Source organism: Lethenteron reissneri, unplaced genomic scaffold (genome assembly GCF_015708825.2).
Source record: "Lethenteron reissneri isolate LAM-NWPU_2019-01 unplaced genomic scaffold, ASM1570882v1 scaffold_78, whole genome shotgun sequence".
NCBI classification, from domain to species: Eukaryota; Metazoa; Chordata; class Hyperoartia; order Petromyzontiformes; family Petromyzontidae; genus Lethenteron; species Lethenteron reissneri.
In genome coordinates, this window is record NW_026892307.1 from 154,208 (window position 1) to 170,883 (window position 16,676).

The window sequence follows — 16,676 nt, forward strand, 5'->3', positions numbered from 1 at the left end:
TGCCGACAAAGGGCTGCGTACTTCATTAGAGCGCAGCTGCGTGGTCAACACATCTATGCTTATATATAAGGAACGAAACAGTGAGACTTCACAAATTTGGCTGTCGACTGATGAAGCTAGTTTTAATTACAGGCGAAACGTCGTACTCAGATTGTAAATGTTGTGGCTTGGCTCTCCAACACACCGGTGTGCTGTGCTAGTGAAACATTTGCATGTTCTCTTTACGTAACAACCCTTACTAGTTGGCTTTGTCGGGTGGTGGCGGGTTTCAACGACACGTTTATATATTTAAGCGATCTAACCCAAAAAAAACATTAATATGGACATGATAATAAACCACGCTTACATGCTAACCCATTCAGATCATTATTCAAATTTCATGGCAGAAATTATAATATAAAACACTCGTTTTATAGAAGCATCCCGCTCAACACGATTGTCATTAAATATATTTATAAAACAAAGTCAGTACAGTATACACTTGCACATCTTATTCCAAATCAAGCTCGAAATCACCAATTTTGATATTTCAGGCTGTATGTCGATTTATAATCCTCTGAAATTGCAGCAGTTTAGAGGACATTGGGTGGTGAATATTAGCAAATTAACACGAAGCACGGAATTATGCATGGATATGCACATCCTTATTCAAACGGAAGTGTACAATTATGCAGTGAGATGTACATACGTATTATGTTGCTAGATATGCGGATTGTTAATGCAAAACAATACAATTGAATGCAAAGTCCATGAAGATCAATTCGAGAAAAAAAGATTTGGATGCTAGAGCGAAGTTTAAAGGGGCTTAAAATCAGACCTCAAGGTCATTTCGAGACGGATTTTGCTGAGGATAGAAGCTCGACTCCCCGCTCTGCAGATAAACCTTCTTCCACGAGACCCAGCCTGGCGAGCACGATTGCTTGGCGACTGGTTGGCGACTTCGCTTCGGGAGAATTCGTGGTGATCTCTTCAGACGGGTTCCAGGGTCATCGATACGCCGTGCATCAACACTTACGAGACGTTACTGTGTCTCAGTTAGACGTTGGTAAGAATTTGCATATTTGCGATTTGAGCCAGACATCCACACAGCTTAGAGTTTGCCTTTAATAATCAACAACACCCGCGACTGTTACTCTGCTCTAAAGAATCAGTCACATGGAGCAGAACAACTCTCCGCAGCGCCACGCACACACTGGTGAGCAGCCTTTCAATTGCTCCGTGTGTGGGAAGGCGTTTTCGCGGAAATCAACTCTTAACAGACACCAGAAACCACATACGGGCGAGAAGCCATTCCATTGTTCTGTGTGTGGGAAGGCATTTGCATGGAAAACAATTCTTCAAAGTCACCAAAAAACACACACGGGCGAGAAGCCATTCAATTGCTCTGTGTGTGGGAAGGCATTTGCAGATTCATCAACTCTTCGCAATCACCAAAAAACACACACGGGTGAGAAGCCATTCAATTGCTCTGTGTGAAGGCATTTGCCCGTAAAGCAGATCTTCACACTCACCAAAAAACACACACGGGCGAGAAGGCGTTCAATTGCTCTCTGTGTGGGAAGCCATTTTCACGGAAATCAAATCTTCATCGTCACCAGAAAACACACACGGGCGAGAAGCCATTCAATTGTTCTCCGTTGGAGAGGACACGGTCATCACCCCGAAACAAGCATGAGAAGATCCGCAATGAAAGTGAAATCAAAAGGAGAAATACAGAGTGCTGCAATGAGTCCTAAAAAAATGCATCTTTCGAACCTATGCAGGTGGATCCTGAGAGATGCGTGGATGTAGTGGATGTACTGAGCCCTGACGACAATTCCTATTTCGACCCCATGCAGGTTGATAATGAGAAATGGCTGCTGGAGTGGCTGGATAATCAAAGTATTGAGTACTTCTGGTAAAGTCCTGGAATGTGCACGTTTGTGTCTCTTTTAGATCAATTTATTAGGTGCAATTGATTATATCAGTGATTTCCAGCACTACAAACTGGTGTAATTCTTTTAACAAAACCGTTTAATTGCTCTATGTGTTGGAAGCATTTTCACGGTCAGCAACACTTCACAGGCATCATCAAACAAAGAGTAAAAATGTTGTCATGAGTCCTCAACGAAATTCCTCTTTCGACCCCATGCAGTTGCATCCTGATAGATGGCTTGATATAGTGGAGTGGCTGGAGAGTCATATTCGTGTCGCTTATATATATTTTTCGGTGATTTCTAGGACTTCAAGCTAGAGTGATGTTGTGAATACTCTATAATGTGTTCAGATGAATGTCTTCCTTTTAAGTTCCAGAAGTGTTCACTTATTTCAGAATGACAACAATTTTATACTTTGGACGAATGGCTTCAGTCGAAAAGGACGTCAAAGGGGAAATCGACGTTTACGTGTTTGATTTCAAGAATATCTTTTAACTGTTAAATTCCTATTGGGAAATAATTTGCCTAGTTCCTTTCCTGTTTGAGCCTGCGTATAAATAAAGATTTCGAAACGAGTATTAACGTGAGTTTTCTTGCAGATTAATAAAGACCTGATTTAAAAAAACACGGACGAGTAGACATACACACACGAGTGTGCATCCAAACACGACTGTATATACAGCGTTGTACATTCACACACGAGTGTGCATGTGTTTCTACGAGTTTTAACGTTAATATACTTGCAGAACAATAAAGACCTGCTATGTTAAAGATGACTGATCGTCCCTTATTGTTACAATGTTCATAGCGAACACGTGTGGAGGCGAGTTTCAGGTGAAGCATCTCCATCACACAAGTTTATACTTACCTGGCAGCATCGTGGCAGTTCGCTGGTCACACTCACTATGTTACACTCACGAGCTGTAGGGGCGGGGCTCTGTCTGCTCAGTGGCGCTGTTTTCATTCATTTAGCACCACGAGCGGGGAGTCTCATCCCTGTAGTTCCCTGTTGAGGTGGCGCATTCCTACCACGTTTCCCCTAAATTATTTGTACGACACAATATAAAAACAATTTGTTTGTTCCAATGCATAATCATACACGAGTACACATATACACTCCCATGTACACACACCCACACACGAGTGGACATACACAAAAGTACACATCCATGTACATACAAACAGTAGTATACTTGTGTAATGCGGGCATAAACGGCCTCGCGGATATGACGTCACGGGGGGAGGAGTTAGGTCACGTGAGAGAGAGGGATGAGGTCTTAAGGGAGAGATACCGGAAGAAACGGGAGAGTGTTGGGAATAGAGACAGAGTGAGGCCACACAGTGCGGAGGTTGGAGAGTGGCGAGATCGCCACACACAGTAAGACTCGGCACCGTCGGCCAGCGGTGACGAGCACGGGGGAACAGGGAGCAGCGGTGGAGCTGCAGTGAGAGCAGCCGGAGGACTGCACAGCGGAGCTGCAGGAGCGCGAAAGGCTACGTGAGCGAAGGCAGCTGTCGAGCTGCTAAGCGGGGAGGCTCTGAGCGAGGGCCGTGTGGGACAAGTGTAAAGAACCCAAATAAAGGACAACGGAGACAGACCCAGTGAACGAGTCCTTTATTACACTTGCAAGCAATTCAACGTTATGTTGTGTCATCATGGGTTTATTTCACAAAGTTTAAAGTGCCAGCAACAACAATGGTATTGAACCTTATTCTTTACAGGAGTGGCTCTGGGTGGACATGCCACCACAAAGCAGCACGCGGCGGAGGAGGGAGGTGATCGCTCTCGCCACGCGAGCAAGGCCCCCTCGCTTCCTCTTCTTTCCCTGCATCACCACCTCCACCACCTGCACCTCCTCCACCTCCTGCTTTGTCTCGTCCTCCATCTCCTCCTCTTCATCCTCCACCACCATCTTCTCTCCATTCTCTGTCTTCTCCATTCCCTCCTCCTGTTCCTCCTCAACCTCTTCCTCCACCTTCTCCTCTTCCTGTTCCACCTCTGTCTTCTTATCCATCTTCTCTGCTTGGAAGCCCTCTTCTCCAAAGCTTGGAGCAATCGGGCCCTTTACAGGAGTGTCAGAGGTGGATGCGGTGGCGGTGGTGGTTGCAGCGGTGGTGGTGGTGGCGGCGGTGGTAGTGGTGGCGGCGGCGGTGTCGGTGGCGGCGGTGGTGGCGGTGGTGGTGGCGGCGGTGGTGGCAGCGGTGGTGGTTACTGCGGTGGTGGTGGTGGCGGATGTGGTGTTGATGGCAGTGGTGGAGGTGGCAGTGGTGGCGGAGGGTTTTGTGGCAGTGGCGGCAACAGCGTCAGTGGCAGTGGTGGCGGTGGATGCGGTGGCGGCAGTTGTGGCGTTGGCGGTGGTGGCTGTGGTGGCGGTGGTGACGGCGGTCGTGGCGGTGGTGGCGGTGGTGGTGGCGGCGGGTTTTGTGGCAGTGGCGGCAACAGCATCAGTGGCAGTGGGGGTGGTGGTGGCGGTGGTGGTGGCGGTGGCAGTGGTGGCAGTGGTGGTGGTGGCGGTGGTGGTGGCAGGGGTGGGGGTGGATTTGCCGGCGGTAGCGGTGGTGGTGATGGTTGCAATGCTGGCAAGGCGCTGCTCCTGCTCAAGGCGCTTCTTTTCCTCGACGCGTTTCACGTTGGCGAGACACTTCTCCTCCTCCTCCAGATTCTTCTCCTCAGGACACATCATCTCGAGATGATGCTTCTCATCAATGAAGTACTTCACTTGAATGAGGCGCTTCTTGAGGAGATAGTCTCGGAAGTACTTCTCATCTGTGCGGCACTTCGCCCTGGCAATGCGCTGCACCTCAAAGAGGCGCTCCTCTTCCATGGTGCATCTTTCTTTGCTAAGGTTCTTTTCCTGGAGATGCTTCATCCCGCTGACGTCCTTCAACTCCCCAATTATCCTCTGATCAAGCAAAGATAAGCAAAAGAACATTCAGACATGCACATGCAAGAAAACATTCATACCCACAGGCACGCAAACGTGGACGTGCACATAAACCCAAACAAAAAAACATACTCACACATGTATGTACAGATGCAGCCATCCACATTCAGTCATTCAAACTTGCTTAGTACACACTTGAATATACACTATCACCTGCTGTTAACACAATGCCTTATCCATCAATACTTGTATCACATTGTACGTGTAGTACTAACCCCTAAATATCCCAACTCCTATAGAATGAAAATACATGTCACATCCTCATATATCCCCATAAACCCCATGCATGCACTCAAGACTTTGCTCGATTGTGGCGGTTTCATAGCAATTGTTGGCAATAATCATTACTGGCAATAGTTTTCACAGAATGTCCCATTATAAATATCTGGAAGCCCAAACTCTGGACAAACTTCACTGCAGCGCCCATAGTTTGGAACTGGAATGGTAACTTCCAATCAAATCACAGACATAATTAATGTGACTGCCTGATATCATTCTGTCTTCATTGGTAATAAATGGCCACTTCAAGTGCCTGCATGAGCGGGACGGTGAAGAGATGCGGTGATGGTGTCGGGACATGGTGTTGCGATATGGAGAGGAGAAGTAGTGGAATGTTCTAGAGAGATGGTGTATTGTGATGGTATAGAGGCATGATGAGGCTCTAATATGGTGTATTGAATTGGTGGTCGTGTAGTGTGATGAGAAGTGATGGGGAGAGTTGGTGTCGTGATATTTTGGTGTGCTGGTGAGGTGACATGGTGTGCTCGTTGTCGAGAGAATGTCGTGTGTTTTAACCCCACAGACCCCATACACATCGTGCTCTCTTTTAGCCCCGCCCCCCCTCCCAATACGTTCCATTCATTGGCTACCACATTCTGATAAGCTCCTCCCCCCTCCTCCCTCCTTAACTTGTATTTAAGAACTTGCATCTTGGAATCCCTGCCTCACTTGATACAGCAAATTCAGCTGTGACGGTCCCACCTGGGACGGAGACTTGTGTTGCCTCCGAAACGTCGTGATTTTTATTATTTTATTTTTATTAATTTTTATGTCATTTTATACCTACGTGACTTTACCGAAATAACTAAGAGTATGAATCCTTGCAGTCACGACAGCTTCAAATCTAGAACCCATACACACCTTTGGGGAGCGATTCTTGTAACTTTGGCCTGGGAAAGGGTCCACCTTATCCATAACGTCCCCCCACGTGGTCGACTGGCACGCCGACTCCCGGGCTATGAAGAACAGAAAATGCATTCAAAGTACGAGTTATTAATTAGAGAACGAAGGACATGGAGTCTCACAGAACAAATTTTGAGATCCCAGTAATTACCGCTTACCACACAACAGGACCTGCTATTGAAAAATAGTCATCACATGGCAGTAAAACTTTACAAGTCATGTTTTTATCGGCAATCTCAATTTTGGAGCTTTCGTGACTGGAGGAATTATTCTTTGGTTCTTTAGGTTAAGTCACGTATAAAGATAAAATAATAAATTAAATAATAGCATACTACGACGTTTCGATTGCAACACAAGCAATCATCATCAGGTATAAAATAAATAGCAACAAAAATCTAACCAGAAAACTATAGACAGATACACAAGCAGACAGACATCACAAAGACACGCAGAGAGAGAACACGTATTGGCAGAAAGAGAGAGGTCGTCTCTGTGACGAGGCCTTAAATATACAGAGGGGGCGGGGGCGGAGAGATCGTAAATTACATAAGCTTGAGACCCCAGTTTGAACAAAGATGGCAACAACTCAAATATAAACCCATCCTCTTTGCCACACTCGATCATTACGTCTTCCCATTACCACCAAGCCATGTCTACGAAAAGTAATTCATCAAGGAGTCTCCTCCTCCGCATATAATCCATGTGATGCAGGTATCTGGGACTTACCCTCATATTCATCCAAGATCTCAGCCCACGTGATTTGTCTGTCCATGTTGTTGGGAACGAGTAGATTTTGTTTGAAGTTGGATGGCCTGGGGAGGTTGGAACAACGCTCAGATTTAGCAAACTTTTGAATCACTCATCCTCCTAATTAATACATATTTGACCACTCATTGTATCAATCCAATCACTATCGTGACTATACTCTTAGGTTTTTTTCGGTAAAGTCACGTAGGTAAAAATAGATAAATAATAAAAAATAATTAATGATAAAAATATAAATAATAATAGAAATAAAATAATATATCACGACGTTTCGGAGGCAACACAAGCTTCCTTCATCAGGTGTAAAAAGGCACAGCAAAATAACTGTAGTTAGGTGTAAAAAGGCAAAATAACTACAGTTATGTTACAGTTATTCTACAGTTATTTTGCTGTGCCTTTTTACACCTGATGAAGGAAGCTTGTGTTGCCTCCGAAACGTCTTGAGTTATTCTTTTTTATTCATATTATTATAAATATTGTAAAAGCTAATTTTTTTTCCCTACGTGACTTAACCGAAAAAAAACCTAAGAGTATGAATCCTTGCAGTCACGAAAGCTTCAAAACTAAGACACTATCGTGACTTTTGTTGTTGCTGCTAATCCTACATAATGCAATGGCATAATATGACTTTGAGACCCCCCCCCCCCACCTCCTACGCATTTCACAAGTAGTGACTAATCCCATATATACATTTTCCATAAATATGCTAAATTCATCTGTTGATATGCAAATACCTTTGTCAAGGCGCCCTTCCCACTCTAACCCAGCTTAAATATACGCTGCCAAGCTTGGTGGTGTTCATTCAGACACTGTCTTTTCGACAGCCCTATTCTTCACCTGAGGACGGCTGCTTGCGTTGTGGCCGAAACGTCGTGAGCATTGTATTTTATTATGTTTTATTTTTATCATTTTATTATTTTCTTTCTACGTGACTTTACCGATAGAATCAAGAAGACTATCGTGACTGTTGCTTTAAAAGTCCACTCACTCGCTTGTTTTCCCACTCATGTGTGCGCCCGATCACTCACTCATCCACCCACACGAACATGTTTATTCCAACTGCCTATTCCATTAAACATAATCACCAGACTTAACAATGATATTTCACCTCTAATCCCGACATGCATGTTCATGTACAGCCCATTTGTATTAATCGACTGCTTGATAGAGGACCCATATGCCTTGTGGGTCATTAGGGTCATATGACCATACTTTAATTATTTGTTATAATACGAGCATGACGTCGTAGGTCACTTGATGTCAGAGGTACCACCCATGTGGCTGTGACATCACAGATTGGAGGCAACTATGGCAGTGGCTAGGGTCTGAACTTAAAGGCAGACTCCTCCTCATATGTTGAATAACATTCAATACATGTAATGTAGGGCACAATTGTACCAGCAATCAGAACACAATAATTGTATACATGTTATTAATATTCTATGAGATTTAAACGGATTAGTTAAGCTTGTTTTAAATGCTGACTCGCTTGGGGTCTAAACAACGACAGTAACAGCAACATTTCAGAGAATGCCAAGTATCCTATCTAACAGTTCTAATTAGAATTTTTAATTAAAGCTTTCGTGACTGCAGGGATTCATATTCTTGGTTCTTTCAGTGAAGTCACATAGAAGGGAAACAATAAAATAATAAAAATATAAAACAATAAAATTATCACGACGTTTCGACTGCAACACAAGCAATCGTCATCAGGTGTGAAATCCACAGCAAGAAAATTTGAAAAAAGTGGCGTTTTTTTCTAATTTGATTGCTGAAAATTGAATTATGAACATATAAAAGTAATGAAGCTTTAGTTTGTGGTCGAAATGTAAAATCAACAGGGTCGCTCACCTCGTTGAGGATTCGCTCTCAAAAGGCTTCTTCTGCTGCTCCCTCGTGTGCATTCCTCTCGACTGTGGGTGGAGGCGTGGCTGTGACGTAACAGAGGTGACGTCACTAGGGCGAGGCTCCGCCCCCCACGATCCCGGCTGGCGCATCACGTGGTGCAGTGCTGGTTGTGCGCGGGACCGGAAACAGCAGGGCTTGGGTTCGACTTCAGACTCCGTGGTCTACACAGCGAGGGTGAGTGAATGGGTGAGTGGGTGAGAGATTGAGTGAGTGGGTGAGAGGGTGGGTGAGTAAGTGAATGGGTGAGTGGGTGAGAGATTAGGTGAGTGGGTGAGAGATTAGGTGAGTGGGTGAGAGATTGAGTGAGTGGGTGCGTGGGTGGGTGAGAGATTGAGTGAATGGGTGAGTGGGTGGGTGAGTGGGTGAGTGAGTGAGTGGGTGAGTGAGTGGGTGGGTGGGTGAGTGGGTGAGTGAATGGGTGAGTGGGTGAGAGATTGAGTGAGTGGGTGGGTGAGTGAATGGGTGAGTGGGTGAGTGAATGGGTGAGTGGGTGAGTGAGTGGGTGAGTGAATGGGTGAGTGAATGGGTGAGTGGGTGAGTGAGTAGGTGAGTAAATGGATGAGTGGGTGAGTGAATGGGTGAGTGGGTGGGTGAGTGAATGGGTGAGTGGGTGAGTGAATGGGTGAGTGGGCGAGTGAGTGGGTGAGTGAGTGGGTGAGTGGGTGAGTGAATGGGTGATTGGGTGGTTGAGAGATTGAGTGTGTGGGTGAGAGATTGAGTGAGTGATTAGGTGAGAGAGTGAGTGAGTGGGTGGGTGAGTGGGTGAGAGATTGAGTGAGTGGGTGAGTGGGTGAGTGAGTGGGTGGGTGAGTGGGTGAGTGAATGGGTGGGTGAGTGGGTGAGTGGGTGAGTGAGTGGGTGAGTGGGTGAGAGATTAGCGAGTGGGTGAGTGGGTGAGAGATTGAGTGAGTGGGTGAGAGATTGATTGAGTGGGTGTGAGTGAATAAGTGTGTGTGAGATTGAGTGCGTTAGAGCTTGAGTGAGTGTGGCAGAGTGAGTCAGTGAGTGTGATAGAATGAGACAGTGAGATAGTGAGAGACAGTGAGTTAGTGAGAGACAGTGAGTTAGTGAGAGACAGTGAGTTAGTGAGAGACAGTGAGTGAGTGAGAGACAGTGAGTTAGTGAGAGACAGTGAGTTAGTGAGAGTTAGTGAGAGACAGTGAGTTAGTGAGAGACAGTGACTTAGTGAGAGACAGTGACTTAGTGAGAGACAGTGAGTTAGTGATAGACATTGAGTTAGTGAGAAAGAGAGAGTGTGGCAGAGTATGTGGCAGAGTGAGAGTGTGCAGTTCGTGTTTTGTCGAGAAAGTGTGGCGAGTGTGTGTGCGTTGTGTAGCTGTGTTTACATCGTGTACGTAGTGTTTGTAGTCTCTAATCAGTCTAAATTACGCTACAGAAATTCAACATTTGCACCCTTGCTTTGTGCTCTTTGATGTCGCCATTCCTGCGACGAGGACAGAAGGGAGGCCTGGCCGTTAGGCCTGCCATACACCTCGGCCTCAGGCTTCATATTCATTATTTTTATGTTTGTATAATTTGAATTATGAACTTGTATTCCATTCATTAAATTGCAAGCGTATAAACACCATCTTGTTGGTTTATTTACTATTAAATTAATGGTTTTCTTAATCTATGTAGTTATGTTTAAGTGAGTGAGGTGGTAGTACTAAGTGTGAATTTGAGTTACATGTAAATTATTGTGCAATGGATTTGTCTGTGTGCACCTAGCCTGGCACGGACAATATGGACTATGTTATTATTAAGTCGTGAAAGAGATTGTTTATTTGTGTGTCTGTTATGTTTGTGTCAATTTACATATCTATATTTATAGCTGTGTTAATTTGATGGGTGATGGTGATGGATAGGTGCGAGTTTTAACTTTAAAATGCTTGCAGATTAATAAAGATCTGCTTTGTTTTTAAAGATGACTGATCATACGTTATTGCAACCATATCCTTCCTTTAAAAAACACGGACGAGGAGACATTCACACACGAGTGTGCATGTGTTTCTACGAGTTTTAACGTTCATAGCGAACACGTGTGGAGGCGAGTTTCAGGTGAAGCATCTCCATCACACAAGTTTACCCTTACCTGGCAGCATCGTGGCAGTCCGCTGGTCACACTCACTACGTCACACTCACGAGCTGTAGGGGCGGGGCTCTGTCTGCTCAGTGGCGCTGTTTTCATTCATTTAGCACCACGAGCGGGGAGTCGCATCCCTGTAGTTCCCTGTTGTGGTGCCGCATTCATTACCACGTTGCCCTCAATTCTTTGTACGACACAAAATTATAACAATACACGAGTATACACTCCCATGTACACACACCCACACACGAGTGGGCATGCGCAGTGGTGTAGATACATACACAAATGTGCATTCACACCGCTTTGTACATACACACACGATGCCCTGAATTACGTTATACTTTTGAAAAAAAACGCATTCAATTCTAATTCCTTCTGTTTCCACCCCAAAAGCTTGGAATTATTAATACTATTTTAAATAGTGGCCCCATGTTTAATGAGTGTAGTGAAGACATTAGTTTAGTTTATTTAATTCCATTTGTTTGCATTTGCTACGGCACACTGTTTGAGATTATTCTTCCCATTTATGAAATCTCTCTAGAATCATTTACATTTTCTTCATAAACTTCCTTGCATTCAGTTATTCTCGCATGTAACGCTCCTCATATCTAACAAACCTAATCTCATGTGGCCATTGTGCTTAAGCCGAAGTAGGATTTTGCACATTTCCAATGGCCTGTAAACTGTGATCAAGTTATCGGCCTTACCTGTGAAATACAGTATAATATATTGTTGATCGAGATATACTTATACGAAGAGGTGCATGTTTCATATCGTGTTGATGTGGTTTTATGAATATGTTTAAGGACCTTTGTTGATCAGGGTGTGTCTAGACAACGAAGGTGAATTGTTATATTCGATCAATTAAAATTGTTACAATTGCCGTGGATACCCATCTGGATGGTATCGTTTGTAAGCGATGTTTATTATATTGTAACGCAGCCATGATCGCATTTCAGTCTATAGCAGAAAGTCTCGTGTGTATTTAGACCTTTGTGTATTACAGTGCTGTGTGTACGAATGTGTTGACACATTTTCCACGTGTTTTCACGGTAAGTGCATTGAATGTGGAGGGGTAACCAGCCCCTCGCAACAGTCCGGAGACCTCGAGGGCCGCTGTGATCGCTATGAGCATTCCCTCTGGAACATTGCTCACAGTTACCACAGCTTTACCGTCCGCCGATGCGGTAGGGGGTTGTTTTTACAGAACTTTACTCGTGGCAGGGGAATGCCAAACAACAGGGAGAGTGGCTCTTCTGAACAAAATAACGAAGGGGCATGGGACTGTGGCGGTGAGCTGTGGGAAGCTGTATGCCCCAGGCGAGGAGTGGTGGTTGCTCATGCCTACCCCGAAGGTGAACATCATTGCAGGGATGCAGGCAAGACCGATTAGTCATATGCCTTTCATAATATCCCGTAATAGAATCACACTGTGCTCGAATTAATGCATTGTGTATGTATCTATATGCGAACTGCGGGCTGCGGGATTTGAATGGCACAATAAATATAAAATAAATATGCTCAACAAGTTTTGATTAGGATTGTGCGGTTAATTGTTAATAAATACTGTAAATAGCTATTCCAATCCATTGAGATTGCACATTCAGCAAATTACAATGCGGCCACAATGCGATCCTAATAATTATAGTGCAATTCTAATCCCGCACCCCCAGTACGCATATCCGTCCCTAGGTCCGCAAATATATATATACATATGCATACATCCGAGTATAGTGGGATTATAATGTAGGAGGTCAGAGAAGGAATCTAACTCGACTTATATGCATCTTCGGTGGATGCATGAGCAACCACCACTCCTCGCCTCCCGTTGATTGAGAGGTGTGCCCACGGTAGCCTGGGGCTTAGCGCTTTCCACACCTTACGCCACGCTCCCACGCCCCCTTGATTCGTTTTTTTTTTCTCAGAAGAAGAGCCCCCTGTTGTTTGGCATTCCCCATCCACGAGTAAAGTTCCGTGAAAAGAATCCGCTACCTCATCGGCGGTGACGGACGGTAACGCTGCGGTGGATGTGAGCAATGTCCTGGAGGGAAGTCTCGTAGCCACCACAGCGGCCCACGAGGCCTCTGAAAGTGAAATAATTTTCCGAGTTCCTTAACTGTTTGAAAAACGAATTAATAAAGATTTTACGCGAGTTTTAACGTTAATATTGTTGCAGATCAATGAAGACCTGATTTGTTTTTAAAGATGACTGATCGTACATTATTGCTACCATTTCCTTCCTTGAAAAAACACGGACAAGTAGACATGCGCGCACTAATGTGCATCCAAACACGACTGTATATATACAGCGGTGTGCATTCACACACGAGTGTGCATATACAGCGGTGTACATACATACAGACATACAACGCAGTGTACATACACAGCAGTGTACATACACAAGGATTGCGTTCCACTGCGAAAACGCACGATTGTACCTGCAAACATTTACACACACATACGTATACGGTTCTTTTTTCCAGAAGAATAGCCACTCCATGTTTTTTTGGCATTTCCCTGCCACGAATACATTTCTGTATAAACAGCCTTCAACCTCATCGGCGTTCCCGGTCGGTAACGCTGTGAAGGATAAGAGCAATGTCCTGGAGGGACGTCTCGTAGCCACCACAGAGGACCACAAGGTGTCTGGGCGGGTGCAAGGTGCTGGTAACCCCTCCATATTCAATGCAATTACCAAAACAAAAACACGTCCAAAATATAAAACACGTGCAAAATATTGAACACATACACAAGAGTATACATACACACTGAAGACTAAATGGTGATGATTGATTTTTTTTGTGGTATGTCATGTTAAACCACGCTTACAAACTAAACCATTCAGATGATTATTCAAAGTTTATAACGGAAATTATAACATAACCTCGTTTTCTAGAAACACCCGCTTAACACGAGTGCACTTCTATGTATTTATGAAACAAAGCAAGTACAGTATAAATTTGACCTCTTAGTCCAAATCAAACTGGACATCAGTTGTATTCTTTAGACTGTATGTCGTTGTTTAATCCTCTAAACTTGCAGCAGTTTAGAGGACATAGCCGGGTGAATATTAGCAAATTCACAGGAAGCACGGACTTGGAGATGTAGATCTTTATTCAAACGGAAGCGTACAATTATGCAGTGAGATGTACATACGTATTAAGGTTTCATTACAATGGCCAGATTAGCTAAGCTGTTGCTAGATATGCAGATTGTTAATGTAAGAATTAACAATTGAATGCAAAGTCCATGATAGGCCAAGTCGAGAACAAATAATTTGGATGCTAGAGGGAAGTTATAAGGGGCATAAAATCAGACTTCAAGACCATTTCGAGAGGGATTTCACTGAGGATAGACGCGCAACTCCTCGCTCTGCAGATTACCCTTCTACCACGAGACCCAGCCTGGCGAGCACGATTGCTTGGCGACTGGTTGGCGACTTCGCTTCGGGAGAGTTCGTGGCGATCTCTTCAGACGGGTTACAGGGACATCGATACGCCGTGCATCAACAAGTGTCTTTGTTAGTGGATAAACTGTAATCGCGTGTGTAGTTCGACTTACGGGGCGTTACTGTCTCGGTTAGACGTTAGTGAGAGTTTGCTTATTGGCGATTTGAGCCAGATATCCAAACAGCTTAGAGGGCGCCTTTAACTCAACAACACCCGAGACTGTTACTCTGCTCTGATGAATCAGTCACATGGAGCAGATGAACTCTCCACAGTGCCACGCACACACGGACGAGAAGCCATTCAATAGCTCGATGTGTGGAAAGGCATTTGCACGGAAATCAAATCTTCACTGTCACCAAAAACAGACTCGGGCGAGAATCCATTTAATTGTTCTGTGTGTGGGAAGGCATTTGCACGGGAATCACATCTTCACTATCACCAAGAAACACACTGGGGTGAGAAGCCATTCAATTCCTGTGTGTGGGAAGGAATTTTCACAGAAAGCAAATCTTAACACTCACAAGAAAACACATTCGGATGATAAGCCGTTCAATTGATCGGTGTGCGGGAAGGCATTTGTAGAGAAATAAACTCTTAACAGACACCACAAAACACACGGGCGAGAAACCATTCAATTGTTCTGTGTGGTAAGGCATTTGCACGGGAATCACATCTTCACTGTCACCAGAAAACACACACGGGTGAGAAGCCATTCAAATGCTCTCTTTGTGGGAAGGCATTTTCACTTAAATCAAATCTTCACACTCACTAGAAAACACACACGGGTGAGAAGCCATTCAAGTGCTCTCTTTGTGGGAAGGCATTTTCACAGTCGGCAAAACTTAACAATCACCAAAAAACACACACGGGTGAAACGCCATTCAATTGCGCTGTGTGCGGGAAGGCATTTGCATGGAAATCAAATCTTCACACTCACCAGAAAACACACTTGGGTGAGAAGCAATTCAAATGCTCTACGAGGTAGAGGACAAGTTCACGGTCATCACCCCGAAACAAGCATCAGAAGATCTCCAATGATAGGGAAGTGAAATCAAAAGGTGAAATGCAAAGTGCTGCAATGAGTCCTGAAAAAAAATCACTTTTCGAACCGATGCTGGTGGATCCTGAGAGATGGCTGAATGTATTGGATGTAATGAGTCCTGACGACAATTCTTCTTTTGACCCCATGCAGTTTTGATCCTGAGAAATGGCTGGATGTAGTGGAGTGGCTGGAGAGTCAAATGTATTGAGTACTGTTGCACTGTGTATATTCGTGTATCTTAAATATTTTTCCAGTGATTTCCAGTAACCCCTGCTAGAGTGATGTTGTGAATGCTTTTTAACGTGTTCCAATGAAAGCATTCCTTTTATGTTCTAGTAATTGGATCATCGGGGCTGTTAAATGGCTGGTGCTCATGGTAGGTGGTATGTGTTGTAATTTTCTCACAGCAAATGATGTGAGTGTGCTGTCTTGTTTATTCCAGACTCCGTCACGTTAAGATGGTGCTTCGTAGTCCTATCGGATTACTTGTTGATGTGGTGTGATGTGCAGTGGTTGTGAGGTGGTTCAATTCCTGATTTTACTCTCGTGGTTTTGTTGAGCTAAAGTTGGAAAAGACTGATCACATCTTTGCCCAATATATATTTTAAAATTCCTTCATTTTCCTCATTGTTTAATAATAACTACTGCAGATGATCGGTTTCAGGATGTATGTGGATTTCACTTTCGTTGTTCCTGTGTTTGATGGCTTTCACTTCAGGACGAATAGCTTCAATCGATAAGGACGTCAATGGGGAATGATAAATCGAGCTTTACTTGTTTGATTTTGAGAATATTTTTTAACTATTAAATTCCTGAAAGTAAAATAATTTGTCTCATTCCAGATCTGAGTTTCAGCCATATTTGTTTAAATGGGGGTCTCAAGTTTATGAAATTGATGATCTCAACATGCTTACAAAAATATGACGCGTAAAGTTTTACTGCCATGTGATGAATATTTCTCAATAGCAGGTCCTGTTGTGTGGTCAGAGGTAATTACAGGGACCTCAGAATTAGTTACGTGAATCTTCATGTGCTTCGTTCTCTAATTCATTACTCGTCCTTTGAATGCATTTTCTGTTCTCCATAGACCGGGAGTCGTGGCGCCAGTCGACCACGTGGGGGGGACATTATGGATGAAGTGGACCCTTTCCCAGGCCAAAGCTACGAGCATCGCTCCCCAAAGGTGGCTATGGGATCTATGGGGGTCAAACACCCCATATTCACTCCACACTAGCACACCATTTCACCACACCATTGCACCAAAACATCACCACACCATCTCTCCACGTCAACTTTCTCATCACACCACCACCAACTCAATAGACCATCATAGCGCCTCATAATGCGTCTATACCATCACAAGACACCATCTCTCCAGAACAT

General features: G+C 44.3%; 1 protein-coding gene across 1 annotated transcript in view; it reads right to left on the reverse strand.

Annotated features, from left to right (window-relative positions):
• LOC133340127 (S phase cyclin A-associated protein in the endoplasmic reticulum-like) overlaps positions 1 to 6,851 on the reverse strand; it is an 11,477-nt gene extending 4,626 nt beyond the window's left edge. Inside the window, exons 1-4 of the mRNA XM_061548182.1 lie at positions 6,770 to 6,851; positions 6,002 to 6,096; positions 4,515 to 4,819; positions 3,827 to 3,962 (exon numbers count right to left, since the gene is read on the reverse strand). Coding sequence (XP_061404166.1) covers positions 3,827 to 3,962; positions 4,515 to 4,819; positions 6,002 to 6,096; positions 6,770 to 6,815 — 582 coding nt within the window. The 5' untranslated portion in view covers positions 6,816 to 6,851. The remainder of the gene's footprint in view (positions 1 to 3,826; positions 3,963 to 4,514; positions 4,820 to 6,001; positions 6,097 to 6,769) is intronic.
• Between the last annotated feature and the right edge of the window lie 9,825 nt (positions 6,852 to 16,676).